General features: G+C 33.9%; 1 protein-coding gene across 1 annotated transcript in view; it reads right to left on the reverse strand.

The window, feature by feature from the left end:
• Positions 1 to 628: 628 nt before the first annotated feature.
• LOC133180408 (transient receptor potential cation channel subfamily M member 2-like) overlaps positions 629 to 13,279 on the reverse strand; it is a 47,066-nt gene continuing 34,415 nt past the window's right edge. Inside the window, exons 12-20 of the mRNA XM_061314938.1 lie at positions 11,276 to 11,375; positions 8,758 to 8,989; positions 8,499 to 8,561; positions 6,104 to 6,256; positions 4,900 to 5,160; positions 3,792 to 3,984; positions 3,187 to 3,346; positions 1,157 to 1,415; positions 629 to 637 (exon numbers count right to left, since the gene is read on the reverse strand). Coding sequence (XP_061170922.1) covers positions 629 to 637; positions 1,157 to 1,415; positions 3,187 to 3,346; positions 3,792 to 3,984; positions 4,900 to 5,160; positions 6,104 to 6,256; positions 8,499 to 8,561; positions 8,758 to 8,989; positions 11,276 to 11,375 — 1,430 coding nt within the window. The remainder of the gene's footprint in view (positions 638 to 1,156; positions 1,416 to 3,186; positions 3,347 to 3,791; positions 3,985 to 4,899; positions 5,161 to 6,103; positions 6,257 to 8,498; positions 8,562 to 8,757; positions 8,990 to 11,275; positions 11,376 to 13,279) is intronic.

Raw genomic sequence — 13,279 nt, forward strand, 5'->3', positions numbered from 1 at the left:
CAATACCTCCTCATCCCAAATGGGACTAAATTCATGTTTAACGTTTATTTTATACCTTCTAAATTGTTTCTTTTCTACCAACACTTTACCTTTTAAAGAACGAAAAAAAAGAGAAAAAAATACAATAGACATGGTGGAATCACTGCAGTCAGTCTACATGTAAAGGGCACAGATACAACAATTTATGTACAGTTGTATATTAAATAGCACAGCATTGCCAGAAATGTTTTATAAACAAAAATCATAGTGTAAATGAAATTCAATTGAGTTTACAATCACCTACAGTATTCTTCAGCAGATGTGTGGTTTGTTTCTAGTTTGTCAAATTAAGTTTATCACACACTCTATTCGCCATTATTCTCTGAAATTTTTGTCGAGTTTCCATTTTCTTTATTTTCTTCTCTTTTTTCTCTGAAAATGCAAGCATTTAAAACAATTAATGACGGTTTCTTACCGGTGTCGGAAGGTACACCTCCCCCAAAAGTAAAATATAATCCCGGAAGATTTAATATATAACCTTGCCCCATGGGAGAAAATTAGTTTTATAATATTTCATCCGCCTAGAAAATCTTGTAACCATAAACAGTTTTTATGTATTCTGTTAGGACAATATTTTTAGTACTAAATGTTAGTCCATCTGTTAAATAAGTAATGTATATTTTATATTAAAATTATTAATAAGCAAAATAAACTTTTTATAAGCACTTTAGAATATCCTTAAAATGTTTGTGAACATGCTTTTAACACGCATAAAAGCTTTTTTAAGCCCAAAACGATTATTACATTATTCGACAAGTTGTTAAAAAGAATTGCTATTATGAAAACAATTCAAATTTTCCTTGTTTTTAGCCATGGTCAACAGTCAGAAGAAATATAATGAATGTTCTTATTTCGAGTAGTAAATTATTTTCCAATAACGGGAAACTTTTACAATATAGCAAAATATTTTGGGTGTATGTATATAGTTAATTTTTCTCATGGAAAGACATTTGAAGACATTTTTTTATAAATTGAGATGATGTTTGCAAGTTATTCACATTAAAGGATTTATTAATATTTGTAGGATTAAGAATCTAGTTTAATTCTAGTCAATATGTTTCTCAGATACATGTATACCATTTTCAGAGAGTATGTTTTTCCTAGTTAAATTACCTACAACATAACCATTAACCTTTTGTTTCAGAAACACTATAGTGGTGATCCACTCACCAGTTTTGCTCGGTTCACGGTAGTCAAAACAACAGCAACAACATGAATTCCTACAGGAACCACGCTTGATACATCTGTATACTCTGTAGATCGTGTACAACAAATTAACTGGAGAGGGAACTCGATATTTGTAATTCATGATCACGGTGTAACGTTCAAATCGCCAAAGGTTCTCCGCATTAGCTGTCACTCTTTCGTATGTAGAACTGTACAAAAGAAGTATGGATAGAATAAGTATTGCTGAAAGTATTAAATATTATCTGATATTGTTACTTCATTTCCTACCTCTGATTCAGTAAATCAATTTGCATTGATAAAGTTATAAAACTAACAGGCACCATTCTGATTTCTTTCCCAAATTTTGTAAGTTTTAGAGATTGTCCCTCTCTGTTATAAGATAAAATACAAAACGAAATAAGCAATGTGTTGTAAAGAAACCGGGTCAGACCGGTTGAGAAAGCCCAATGGTAAGGCAGTCCTTTCGTGATCGGAAGATCTGGGTTCGATTTTCATTCCCGGTTCCTCGTCAAATGAAGGACATTTATCATAGGAAGTGAATGCAGATGTGAAAGCCATTAGATTTTCGGATGAAACCTTTAAAAACGAGGTCCATTATCATGACAGGCTTATTGAAGATACATCACTCGCTGCTAATACCTTACCTCCATTCAAAGGGTTAAGTTTGTGGCACTTTACCCAGAGGATGTTTAAATGAAAACTTCTCTTATAAGACATTGATCATCATCCAAACAGTTAAAGGGGCCTCCACTTCGAAGATTTTCTACCTTTATACAGCATTATTAATGGTTGTAAATGTAAGAGGTAGAATGAGGAGATGGTGTTCAACACAAATCTTCTATTCACACCCGTTGAATAAAATATGTTTAACTGGTGTGCTCAGTTAGCGATTATTAACCAGCATCCATTCATTTCCTGATCCCACCTCTGTTTTCAGAGGACATTTCTGGCTCTGTTTAGGATTTGCATTGCTTATTTTAGACATCTAATCATGATCACTACTCGTTTTTTTCACTGGCAGCGAATCAGGAAGTCGAGGTTACTGAGTGTGCGCAGAAAAATGAGAAGTTTCGATTCGTTATCAATCTCGTCTGGGAATTTTTCATTATATAAAAACAAAATCATTAGTCAGGATTTTCTGATTAGCCTCAAATGAGTTATTTTATTTTTATGCCCCGCCATAAAATGGCCCGGGCATATAGTATTACCCTGTTCTGTCATTCCGTCATCATTGACGTTCTGTTCATTATCTCTTTAACAGTTGCACAACTGAAATCTGACATATGGATACGTCATAGGAATACTCAGGTCAAGTTCGTATTTGGTCATGGTCCATTGATTTTTGACAGAGTTATCCCTCTTGAACTAAGAAAAAAATAAGAAATTTTCCCTCTTGAACTAGAAATTTTCAGGTTCGACTCTCTAACCTTTGCAAAGATGTATGTATAAGGTTGAACTTGCATATGCAGGTATTTTACCAGAAAATACAGGTCAAGTTCGAATTCAAATTTAAAACTAAATATGGCATTTGAAACTTTGGCTGCCTGCGGGGGCATTCGTGGCGTTAAGACACATCTAGTTTCTGATTGTTACATCAGCCTTATGTGCCCATAATAAATCTGCTTGTCATGGCCATTCAAAGCTGGCCAATTATCTGAACATAGCAACTGACCACTAGCTGGGGCCAACTTTAAAATAATGTTTGTTTTCCCTCGCCCGACTCAGCATGAAAAAGTTGGGTCGATTGGTAGCTTGAAAACAAATGTCCCATAAAATTTCAACGTTAATGCTGAATTTTCGAAATATATTTTCTGGAATACAACGTGTTTCCTTGGGGCTAACAAAAATTTTAGTTAGGTCATTTTTGGCAAGTCAGTCGGGAGAGTGCAACTAAAATCTTTCAAAGATGGCCTAAACAAAGCAACTGATCAATTGTTGAACATAGCAACTAATTATTACCTGAACATAGCTATGACCAGATTGACAAGCAGCAAGTTTGAGAACAGCATGTACAGAGCAGACACCGCACCGACTGTCCAATCTTCCTGGGGACATCTGTCCTCGGAGCCATGAGAAGAGACAGTAAAATTGGTTATTGTACAGTCCTCGGCGCAGGGTCCTGAATTTCCTGTATTCAACAAAAATGTTATGCCTGGGGTGTTAGTATACTTGTGTGACTGTTTGAAGTAGTTTTCAATTTATAACTCCATTTATGTTAATGTATTGAAATAGGTTTGAATGATGAGGTCATAAAGCAGAACACTCGCTTACAGAATGATTTCACTCGGAACTTAAGAGTATTTCAACTAGACATAAAACTGTGTGTACGCAGGGGTTAAGAAAGATATGAATCAATTGGCGAAATGAAATCAAAATCAATGCACACCGAGAATATGAACGAATGCTAGATTTAATGTGAATTAAATACAATTAAAAAAACATCTACTTAGGAGGTCAGGATTGGATTTTTGTAAAGTAAACATTCAAATTATAAACGTTCACAGAGATTTGCTAACAAAGTTTGTTTGTTTTTTCTTTTGCTTCTTAATTTTACTCAAATTTACCTTCGAGGAAATCGTTAAATGTTTCTCCGTAGAGCTGCCAATAGGGATAGTAAATGACTTTCCAGATTCTCCAGTCTGTCCATCTACCTTCCCAGAAATAAACATGATCCGGCCACAGATTGGCGTGGTAGTAGAACCCCACACCAAGAATCACAACAAAGAGCAGGATGATAAATCCAAACAAGTCTTTGAGCTATGGGAATAAACAACATCATAATATTTTTGTTCCCAATGCAGAAATCTTTGCAATTTTATAAGCTTTCAATTAATTAAGGTGTGTTTGTAATAATTTAATAGTGAAAACATATGTAGATTGAGTAGAGGACAGGAGAAGCAGAGCGACCGAGACCTTTCTTACTACTAAATTTTACTTAAAATAGCATGCTTAACAAGGAACCGGCAAGTGTTGCGAAAAAATTTCGAGAGGGACGTTAAACAACAACCAAAATTCCTTAAATTCTCACAAAGGGGTAGAAGTCTGTACAGAACTGAAGAAATTAATGATTCCAATGTAATTGCCTTTCATTTCCGAGAAACAAACACCCGTGATTTGGTTGGCTGTCTTCCAATTTTTATACGTCGCAGATGTTGCTTAATTTGTAATTTAATCAAGTGCTTTAGTGGAAGTAACCCCCCCCCCCCCGAAAAAAATATAAAAATATTATTTTTAGGAAAACAAAATGAGTATTTTGCATCAGAAATCTTAGATGCTATTTCATATCCTTCAAAGTACAGTGTATCAAGTAATAAAAATACTGTAATATTTATAGCAATATTTGAAGTTACTGAATTATAGAAATAAGAAATACATGTATTAATCAAGCTCAAAACAAACACGACCTCCAAAAACATCAGAGATAGGATCAGATGCTATATTTATGGAGGAGCAAGAATCCCTTATGGACCAGACACACTCGACATGTGCTCCTTGTCATGATCAGACACACAGTAAAATTCAGGTGTGTAAATAATGTCCTAACAATTAGTATGAAAAACGTCAGTCAGCAATACTCTATGATTGATTATTCAAGTTAATGATCATCGATGTACATATGTATTTATAAATGCATATACAGGTTTTCATAATACTGCTAAATTAATGGCTTACCATTTCTTTAATCATTATCAGCGTAGGGCCAAGTGTTCTAATCATAAGAAATGCTTCCAGAAAACGAAGATACATAATAAGTAAAGACAAGGAAAACATCCTTCGTGATATAGTGAAGGTTTCGGATGGATGCATGTGTCGTACAAACAGAGCAGTGATCAACAATACGTAAGACAGAATGTCTACTTGATTCCAAAAATTGTTTAAGTAACGTTTTACTATAGTTGTGTAACTGCGGTAGGATTTTCCTTCAATGGCGGTCTCGTGAAATATTCCCTGAAATATAAAACAAAAAATATATTTTAAAGCTTTGAATCAGAAGAGAAACGGATTTTTTTGCAAGATTCATAAAACAAAAAGTTGGAGGATGTGTGAGAATTAGGTTCGAAATACTCCTCGAATTCCTTTTAAAAATTCATAGTAATCGGAATTGCTCTGAACAATATTTTCATCTCCACACCTTAACTAACAATGGATCAAGGAACCTTTTCTAACTTTTCATGGTATGCTTTGGCTTAATTCTTGTTTTTTAATTAATATATTGTTCCATTTTCGTGGGGGGGGGGAGGGGGGGACATAAAAAATCTCTGAAAGTAGCATTTTTTTTAAGATACCAATTTTTTGTATAAAAAAGAACTGGAAAGGTTCGGAACCAGCTTTCTTGGACTCCCGGCGGTGTCTCGATTCATACTTTATTTTAGAAACTATTATCTAGTGCACCCTTTTTCAACGGGTTTCTACGCTTCCAATATGATTAAATAACTCCGTCTTATCGTCTGCCGATTGCATTTGCACTTGCTGTTCAAAACATACACAACCAAAACGTCGTCGATACATTGCACAATGAAACTGAAAGAAACGGAAGTGATGATTTCCAAGGAAGTAAAATGTAGAGGTGTCCCAACATTGCACGGACAGTCTAGGGAGTTCAAGAATCGCGTCAAAGATAGCGTGTTTTGAACCTTGACGGTCTTTTTCATATACGGAAATATGTCATACCATCCTAAAACCAAGCGCCATTAATATTTTCATGTAGACAAAACCTTTGATCAGAAATAATATTAATTGTAATATTCTATTGAGCAATCTAGCAATTATACTATGAATTTTTGTTACATTTGCGGACCATGTGCCATCATTTTTTAGTATATGTTTTAATGCGTGACCTTACATTTTTAGACTTTAAATCATTGCATGTACTTACAAAGCAACTGAAAAACTCCTCCAACAAATCACCAAATCCCCAGAAGTAGACGTAATATTCAAATATTCTTGCTATGTCCCTGACGTAATATGTGGTACTAATACTTGTCGTTACAAAGGCACTATAGCTGATCAGCATTGTCAAGAACAGAAACTGCAAATAAGAAAACCCTATCATATATTTGGATTTATTACAAGTTGATCTTCCATGTAATCAGTCTGCCCTCCTTCAAAATTACATTTTCTGAACGCATTGGTCATAGTTACGGAACATATTTACAAAACCAAGTTGCCTTATGCTACAAGTCCTTATTGCAAATTGCAAAGCATTATATATCAGAAAGACACTCTTTTTAAAGCATTTGGTTCGTTAATTTTGCTTATTATCACATCTAATGAAGACTTTTTGAGCAGTACGACATGTTTAAGTCCGACAAATTTGACTTATTTTAAGATTTTTTTTTTTCAAGATTTTATGAATTCAGTACTATTAAATTTGGTTTTGTTTGTATGTTTAACGTCCCTTTGAGAATTTTTTTTCACTAATATCTTGCCGATGGAGGGCTACCAATTCAGACCTTTACTCGGCATTTACAGCCTTTAAGCTGTAAGGAAGTTTTTTCGTGGCAGCACCAAACGCGAAACTGGACCTCGGTTTATACGGTCTCATCCGAAGGACCAGTCTCCAAGCACCACAGTGGGATTTGAACCTTCCACGTAAGGATTAATTGCTTACTCCCCGAGTCGCCCGCGTGACGCAGTGGTTAAAGCCTCTGCTCTAGAGTCGCGAAGTAAGGAGTGGATCCTTACGTCGCGGGTTCGAATTCCACTGCGGGACGTGGAGACCGGTCCTTCGGATGAGACCGTATAAACTGAGGTCCCGTGTCGCAGTAGGTGCTGGCACGAAAAAGATCCCTCACTGCTCAATAGCCGTAAGTGCCGAGTACAGGACAGAATTTGCAGCTCTCCACCGGCAAGTGGTGGCGTCTCCATATGAGTGAAAAATCTCGAGAGGGACATTAATCAACATACAAACGAAATTTACTCCCCGACTCGAGAGCAAACTCTCTTACCAATGTACCATGAGGGTGAAATAAAGTTTTGTAAAATAAGTTTTTTTTTTAAAATAATACTATTTTTCTACACAGACTTTTTTATCCTCACAACCTCAGGGGTTCTGTGTCAATTCGTTGCCGTTGGACCCATGACAAATTTCATTCGATGTCTTCGGGCTTGCTTATCTCACTGAGAAGCACCATTCAAATTGAAGTTCAAATCTGTGATCAGGGCCTTAACAATAATAATAAGATAAATAAAATTTTGATTTTTTTTTTTCAATCGGGGGGTCAAACGAGTGTTGTTAAAAGACTTTTTAAAAGAAAAAGCTGGTATCTAGAACTTCTCTTTAATATTGTTAACACTGACCATCCTTTCTCTTGCAACATGAACGAGGGTTTTCTACAGATAAGCAATAGGATTTTGGAATTTTTCTTTTCTCCCTTTGAGCAAAATTGGAATCTTTTTTTTCTTCTTTTCTTTACAAAAAAAGTTTACATCTAGACTCTCTCTTTTTACAGAATGTATTTATATTTTCAGACAGGTACTGTTTTTATCATTTGAAACACATGTACTTATAATAACATGTACTTATAATATTTTATTGAAGTTAGAGAATGACGTATGTTGCTCTTCCCCTACTCAAGAAAAAGGGATCTTGCAAACAATTAGAGGCAACAGGAGTATTACCGTGAAAAAGGTGAAGATAAAAAACAGTGATCAAAATATCTACGAACTATACAAATCTGTGAGTGAACAGGGCATAGACACGGACCCCTGGACAGGTAGAGGTAATATCAGGTGCACGAGTTTATTAAGCAACCTTGTTGACCCCTCAGACCCGCCATGTAGTCCTATGTATTGATCAAGTAGACGGAACATTCCATAGTAAAATTTGTTATAAAAAACAAAAGGCTAGCAATTGGTATGCAACTAGTCAGCCAAAATACGACTCAATGATAAGTCATTTTGCTAACAGGGTCATTATAGCGACCATAAAATTTACAAAGTGCCGACTTAAAACGAGGATGTTGAAATCCCAGTAACATCAATTTATGTGCTAGTAGCCTGCCTCAGATTAAAAATTGATTATAAGCAGAGCTTGCTCTTGGTTAGCGAACAAGTTAGAAGACAAAAACACTTTTTGTAGGTTAAAGAGGAATATTACAAAATAAATAAGAAAAGTTGACTATAGAAATCATCTTCTTAGTCATATAATTTAGTTGTTAGTTGTTTTTTTTTATCGTCAACAGTATGTTAACATCCAGATATGAAACAGGTATTTCATGACATCTTATAGTTTCATTTATTACATTTTGAACTTAAATTATTATACTTACATAATTGAAGACGTACTTTGACAGGGGAGATGTTAATACTTTGCCTGGATGATTGGGTACAGACTTTAAAAATATATTAATTGGTGAACAAACATTGATTAAAAAATGTGAATTTATTAACAAAATATTGCTCATTTGTTACTATGATTAAAAAACTTATCAATATATAACAAAACTTTAATGTAATTCACTAGACGTATGTTTTTTAAAAGATTCTGTACAAACTATTGGTTTGCTACCTTAATACAAGGTTTGCTACCTTAATACAAGGGATAAGATGCGGCGCTTGTCCTCCGTACCAGGTTTTGTTTAGATTCTTCTGACTTGCAGGTTTGGCCACGAACTCGTACATGAAATTTTCGTAAGCAAAGGTCAATGGATTGCTTGTTATTCCCCAGATGCTAACAGAGTCTTCCAGGACTTTTAAAGTCTTTTTGGAGTCGGTTTCAAACATGGAATCAAGTAATTCTAACGATCTTTTGTAAAACATTCTAAAAGAAACAAATATACAGGTCTCTGTTCTGATTTAATCTCTGCTAATTAGGAATTACACATGCAAGTAAGAAAATAAACTTCAGAAAAGACTTAAAAGAGTTTTTTCATTTTCAAATGAACATTAAGATGTAAAGCAGAAATATTAAGTACTACTTTTACATATTCATTTACTTTTTCCGAAAAAAAAGAGATAAAATAGTCCACGTTGATATTTCTTTTTATTTTATAAATACTAGTAAAAACCGAGAACATAATATGAAAATGCTTATTACCGGTATTCTAAAAGTTTCAAGAATAAATAACTGATTCTGATATACTTAGGAAGACATTTCATACATACCACTTTGCTAATTCTTGATTTTTTAAAAAGAGAACCTATCAGTTACCGATGAAATTATCTTATAAAAAGTGGAAAGTGCAAAAATCACAACTTTGAATGAAAACTACATACTTTTATGAAAAGTGATAGTGATTATTACAAAAAGTAAAAATTACAAGAATCATGCTTTGTGTTTCCATGGCAACGTATCATGTGAAGAGTTCATTCATGAAGTAATGCACTTTTAACTTTTTCACACATATATAAAAATATACATTATCCAAACAACGTATAGTGGAAGAAATGTTCAAGGAAGCAAATGTTTAATAATACTTTTCTTTATATAATACACATATCCCTGCTTATTCTACGAACAAACAATAAATGGTAAAAAAAAAAAAAGAGCATAAGAGCATTATTTCAGAGAGTATTTTTTCTGAGGAGCAACAGGGTTTAAGGTATTTCATTATTTTTTATGCAGATGATTATCCAATCAATTTAATAATACAACAGTCAAAAAATTTACCTCTCCTCTTTTAAAATCCCAAACGCTCTACATTTACAAAATTGTTACATTCTTTGCTGCGATTTCTCCATATACTGTATGTGTACTTTAAAAAGCGGGCTTCACATTTTAGCGGCTTTGGCGCAGACAACGATGCGCTAATTCATGAATCCCGCTAAGAAATCATTTATAAATACAATATACAGCAAGGACATGTATAGCGCTAATTCATGATTTCGCCAACAACTCCATACCCAGTGATTGCGCTAAATTTTGAATACGCCAATTAATGTACACGTACAGTAATTAAAGATCAGAACAGGACAGTTTATCAACAATCTTCCATCATGGTAATCAAGGCAATATTTTATCAAATAATGTGAAAGGTATTGTAGTTTTTTTTTCTATTCAACCTTTTATTTAATTTTTCTCTTAGTTAAATTCTCCAATATATATGCTTCATCTTTCGGATCTTTTGACAGAGATCTTGTAGATATAAGACTGACGTCTGTAAGATGTAACGTTAAGATGGCTTCTTACTTTTCCGACTCCATATAATTTTTTTAAATTCTAGCAATCTATCTTGCAGAAGTCACTCTTATGGCAAAAAAGACCTTTGTCAAAAGATGGAAAATTGTTACTGGCTTTATTTTAAATAATCATTGCATAATGACATTTTTTATGCTTGTATACACAGTAATGCATTTTTAAAATAATATGATACTCTTAATTTCGGATTAATGAAAAATTACATGACAAAAGGTCTATTTACCCGTTATGTTTTATGAACTGATGAGATCTTCATCATTGTTTTGTCTTATCAATTATCAAATAAATTGATTCTGATATTAGAATTTGAATTCTAAGAAATTGTGACATCTTTACTATAATTCAGATAATTAATACTTTTAATGCAAAAATCCTGGCAAAAACAAAAGAAAAAAACAACAACAACAAAAAAAAACGTCAACAACAAAATACCTGTAAAAAAAATTATGTTTGAACTTCTTGTCAGGACGTATATTTTACTCTTTTTGCTGAAGCCGAAACCATGGTTACAAAAAAAAATTGATTTTGAATTGGTTTAAAACACTCATAATTGCATTTTGATTTTTATTAATAATCTATATTAACTTCAAGGTAGGATTTCGAATGAATTTCAAAAATTTACTGTTTGCTGAATAACCAGCTGACACAAGATGAAGCTCTGCCATTCAGTCGCCTTTCAGTTAGCTTTCAGACACCTTTCAGTTAACTGAATGGCAGAGTTTTATTCTGTGTGAGATATAACAAAGGGAGAAAAATGAATCAATGTTTTAGGATATTTGCTCAATCATTTAAATCAGTCACCAATCAAAAGGAAACGCTTAGAATTATATAATAAAAATAAGACAATACTCGAAAATTTCATCATAAAAGATGGCAAATAGAATATCAGAAAAGGATGTCTCTTCTTACTGTGCATGTTCCAGCAAGTCTTTGGAAAAGTTTTGTTCTTTAACATCACTGGCTTCGTCTGATAACTTTCGTAATGTTTCATAGCAAACCAGACCTGTCACTGCAATACATTTTTGGAATAGTTTGAATGAACGTAACACTGAATTATAATACTGAATAATATGTCATTCTTGTTTACATGTCTATGTGCATGTAACACTGATCACACTTGTGAAGTTCACAACAGTATTATTTGTCTTTGTTGTTTTGTTGGAATTGTGCAAATGTAAATGATGAAGATAATGGATATTGATCGATCTCACAAAACAAATATTTGAAAAGGGCATAAAACACGGATCTCTGGAAATTCCAGAGGTGGGATTGGGTGCCTAGGAGGCGTAAGCATCCCCTGTTGAGCGGTCACACACGCTGTGAACTCAATTGATCAAGTATACATTGCATAGTAAAATCTAGTATAAAAACAATAATATAAGGTATTATTTTCGGTTTTATTTAATATTTACATGTCTACTTGATAACCAAAAAAAAAAACTTTTCTACACATTAAATGTTCTTCTTATCAATTTTTCTACCAGTAACATTCTTACAATGGTTATTTATCATAGATTAAAAATAAAGGGGGCGAATATCTCTTTTGATAGAGGTTTAGAAAAAGCATTCTCTTGTATGTTTCAGAATGGTTTGTTATATACACATGTTATATTCAAATGATTTTACAAATCATTTTGTAATGTAGGTAATATCCATACTAATGCACGAGGGTTGTTCAAAATGTAATGTGCATCGTACGATCTCAAAGAGCATTCGACTCAAATAGTGACATGAAGTATTCTCCGCAGATTGAAATACTTAATTTCAATCTTTAATCCATTTCTGAAATGCGTCACGGTTCGCTGATTTAAATAGACTTTTGAGGCACTGACTGATGGCTGAGCCAAGGGCTTGTCGGAATTTGTATCGACGACCAGATAAGAATTCTTACGTTTTGGAAAAAGGGAAATGTTGCATGGAGCTAGATTAGGTATGGCAAGATGGTACATGTAACCCTCTACGACTTCAAAAATTGCTTCACAAGCTCAGATGTTTCCGATGGAGCATTATCATGAAGCAGACGAACATTCCTTAACCTTGACACAGGGCGTCGATAATGATAATATTTCTTTAGCTTTTTTAGTATAACATCTTGGTAATACCGACCTGTAACACTTTTGTCCTTCGGCACCGGAATTTGTACGTCTATTTCATCACATGAGAAGAATATGCAAAAAAGAGCCTTCTCTTGCATATGATTTTTTTTGGCAACTGCAGGCCTTGTATTGTGTTTAGTTAGTCATATTTTCTTTCCAGTTTTTCTTACTGGTTCGAAATAGTGAACCCATGTTTTTTCACAAGTAACAATGTCTGCAGAGTGTCATTGATTAAATTTGGGAAACATTTTGAGCAATTGCTTAGTGGTTTGTAGTCGTACCCGTTTTAGTCGACTGACAATATATGCGGTATCCTTCTGGCAGAAATATTTCGTACTTTCAAAATACGCTTGAAATGAAATGCACCCGCGATAGCGATATGCAAACATCATTGGCAGTATCACGAATCAAGAATCTGCCATCACTTTCAATTACTTCCCTGACTTTTTAGACATTTGCCTTGCCTGTTACAGTCAGAGGTCGGTCAGATTTTGCTGCATCTTTGACAGATTATGTGCAAGTCAGAAATTTCTTTCTCTACCTACGAAGTATCTCATACGATACCTTTTCAGATCCATACCCCCACCCCCCACCCCGTAAAAATCTGCATTACCGAATGACCGAGTTTTGTGCGAACTTTTATATAAGCTCTAATTTCTTTCAATGTTCTGAAGATGTTTCAAAACATTTTTTACAACAGCGGGGAACTATTGCAACGACTATTAGTTTAAAACTATGTAGAGCTGAAGGCTCGTGTTTATACCATTGGAAAGGTTTTGAATTGAGCTATATAAAAGTTTCATCATCCATGAAATCG

This window comes from Saccostrea echinata, unplaced genomic scaffold, assembly GCF_033153115.1.
Source record: "Saccostrea echinata isolate AGI-Se365-2 ecotype Australia unplaced genomic scaffold, CSIRO_AGI_Sech_v1 ptg000006l, whole genome shotgun sequence".
In the NCBI taxonomy this organism is placed as follows: domain Eukaryota; kingdom Metazoa; phylum Mollusca; class Bivalvia; order Ostreida; family Ostreidae; genus Saccostrea; species Saccostrea echinata.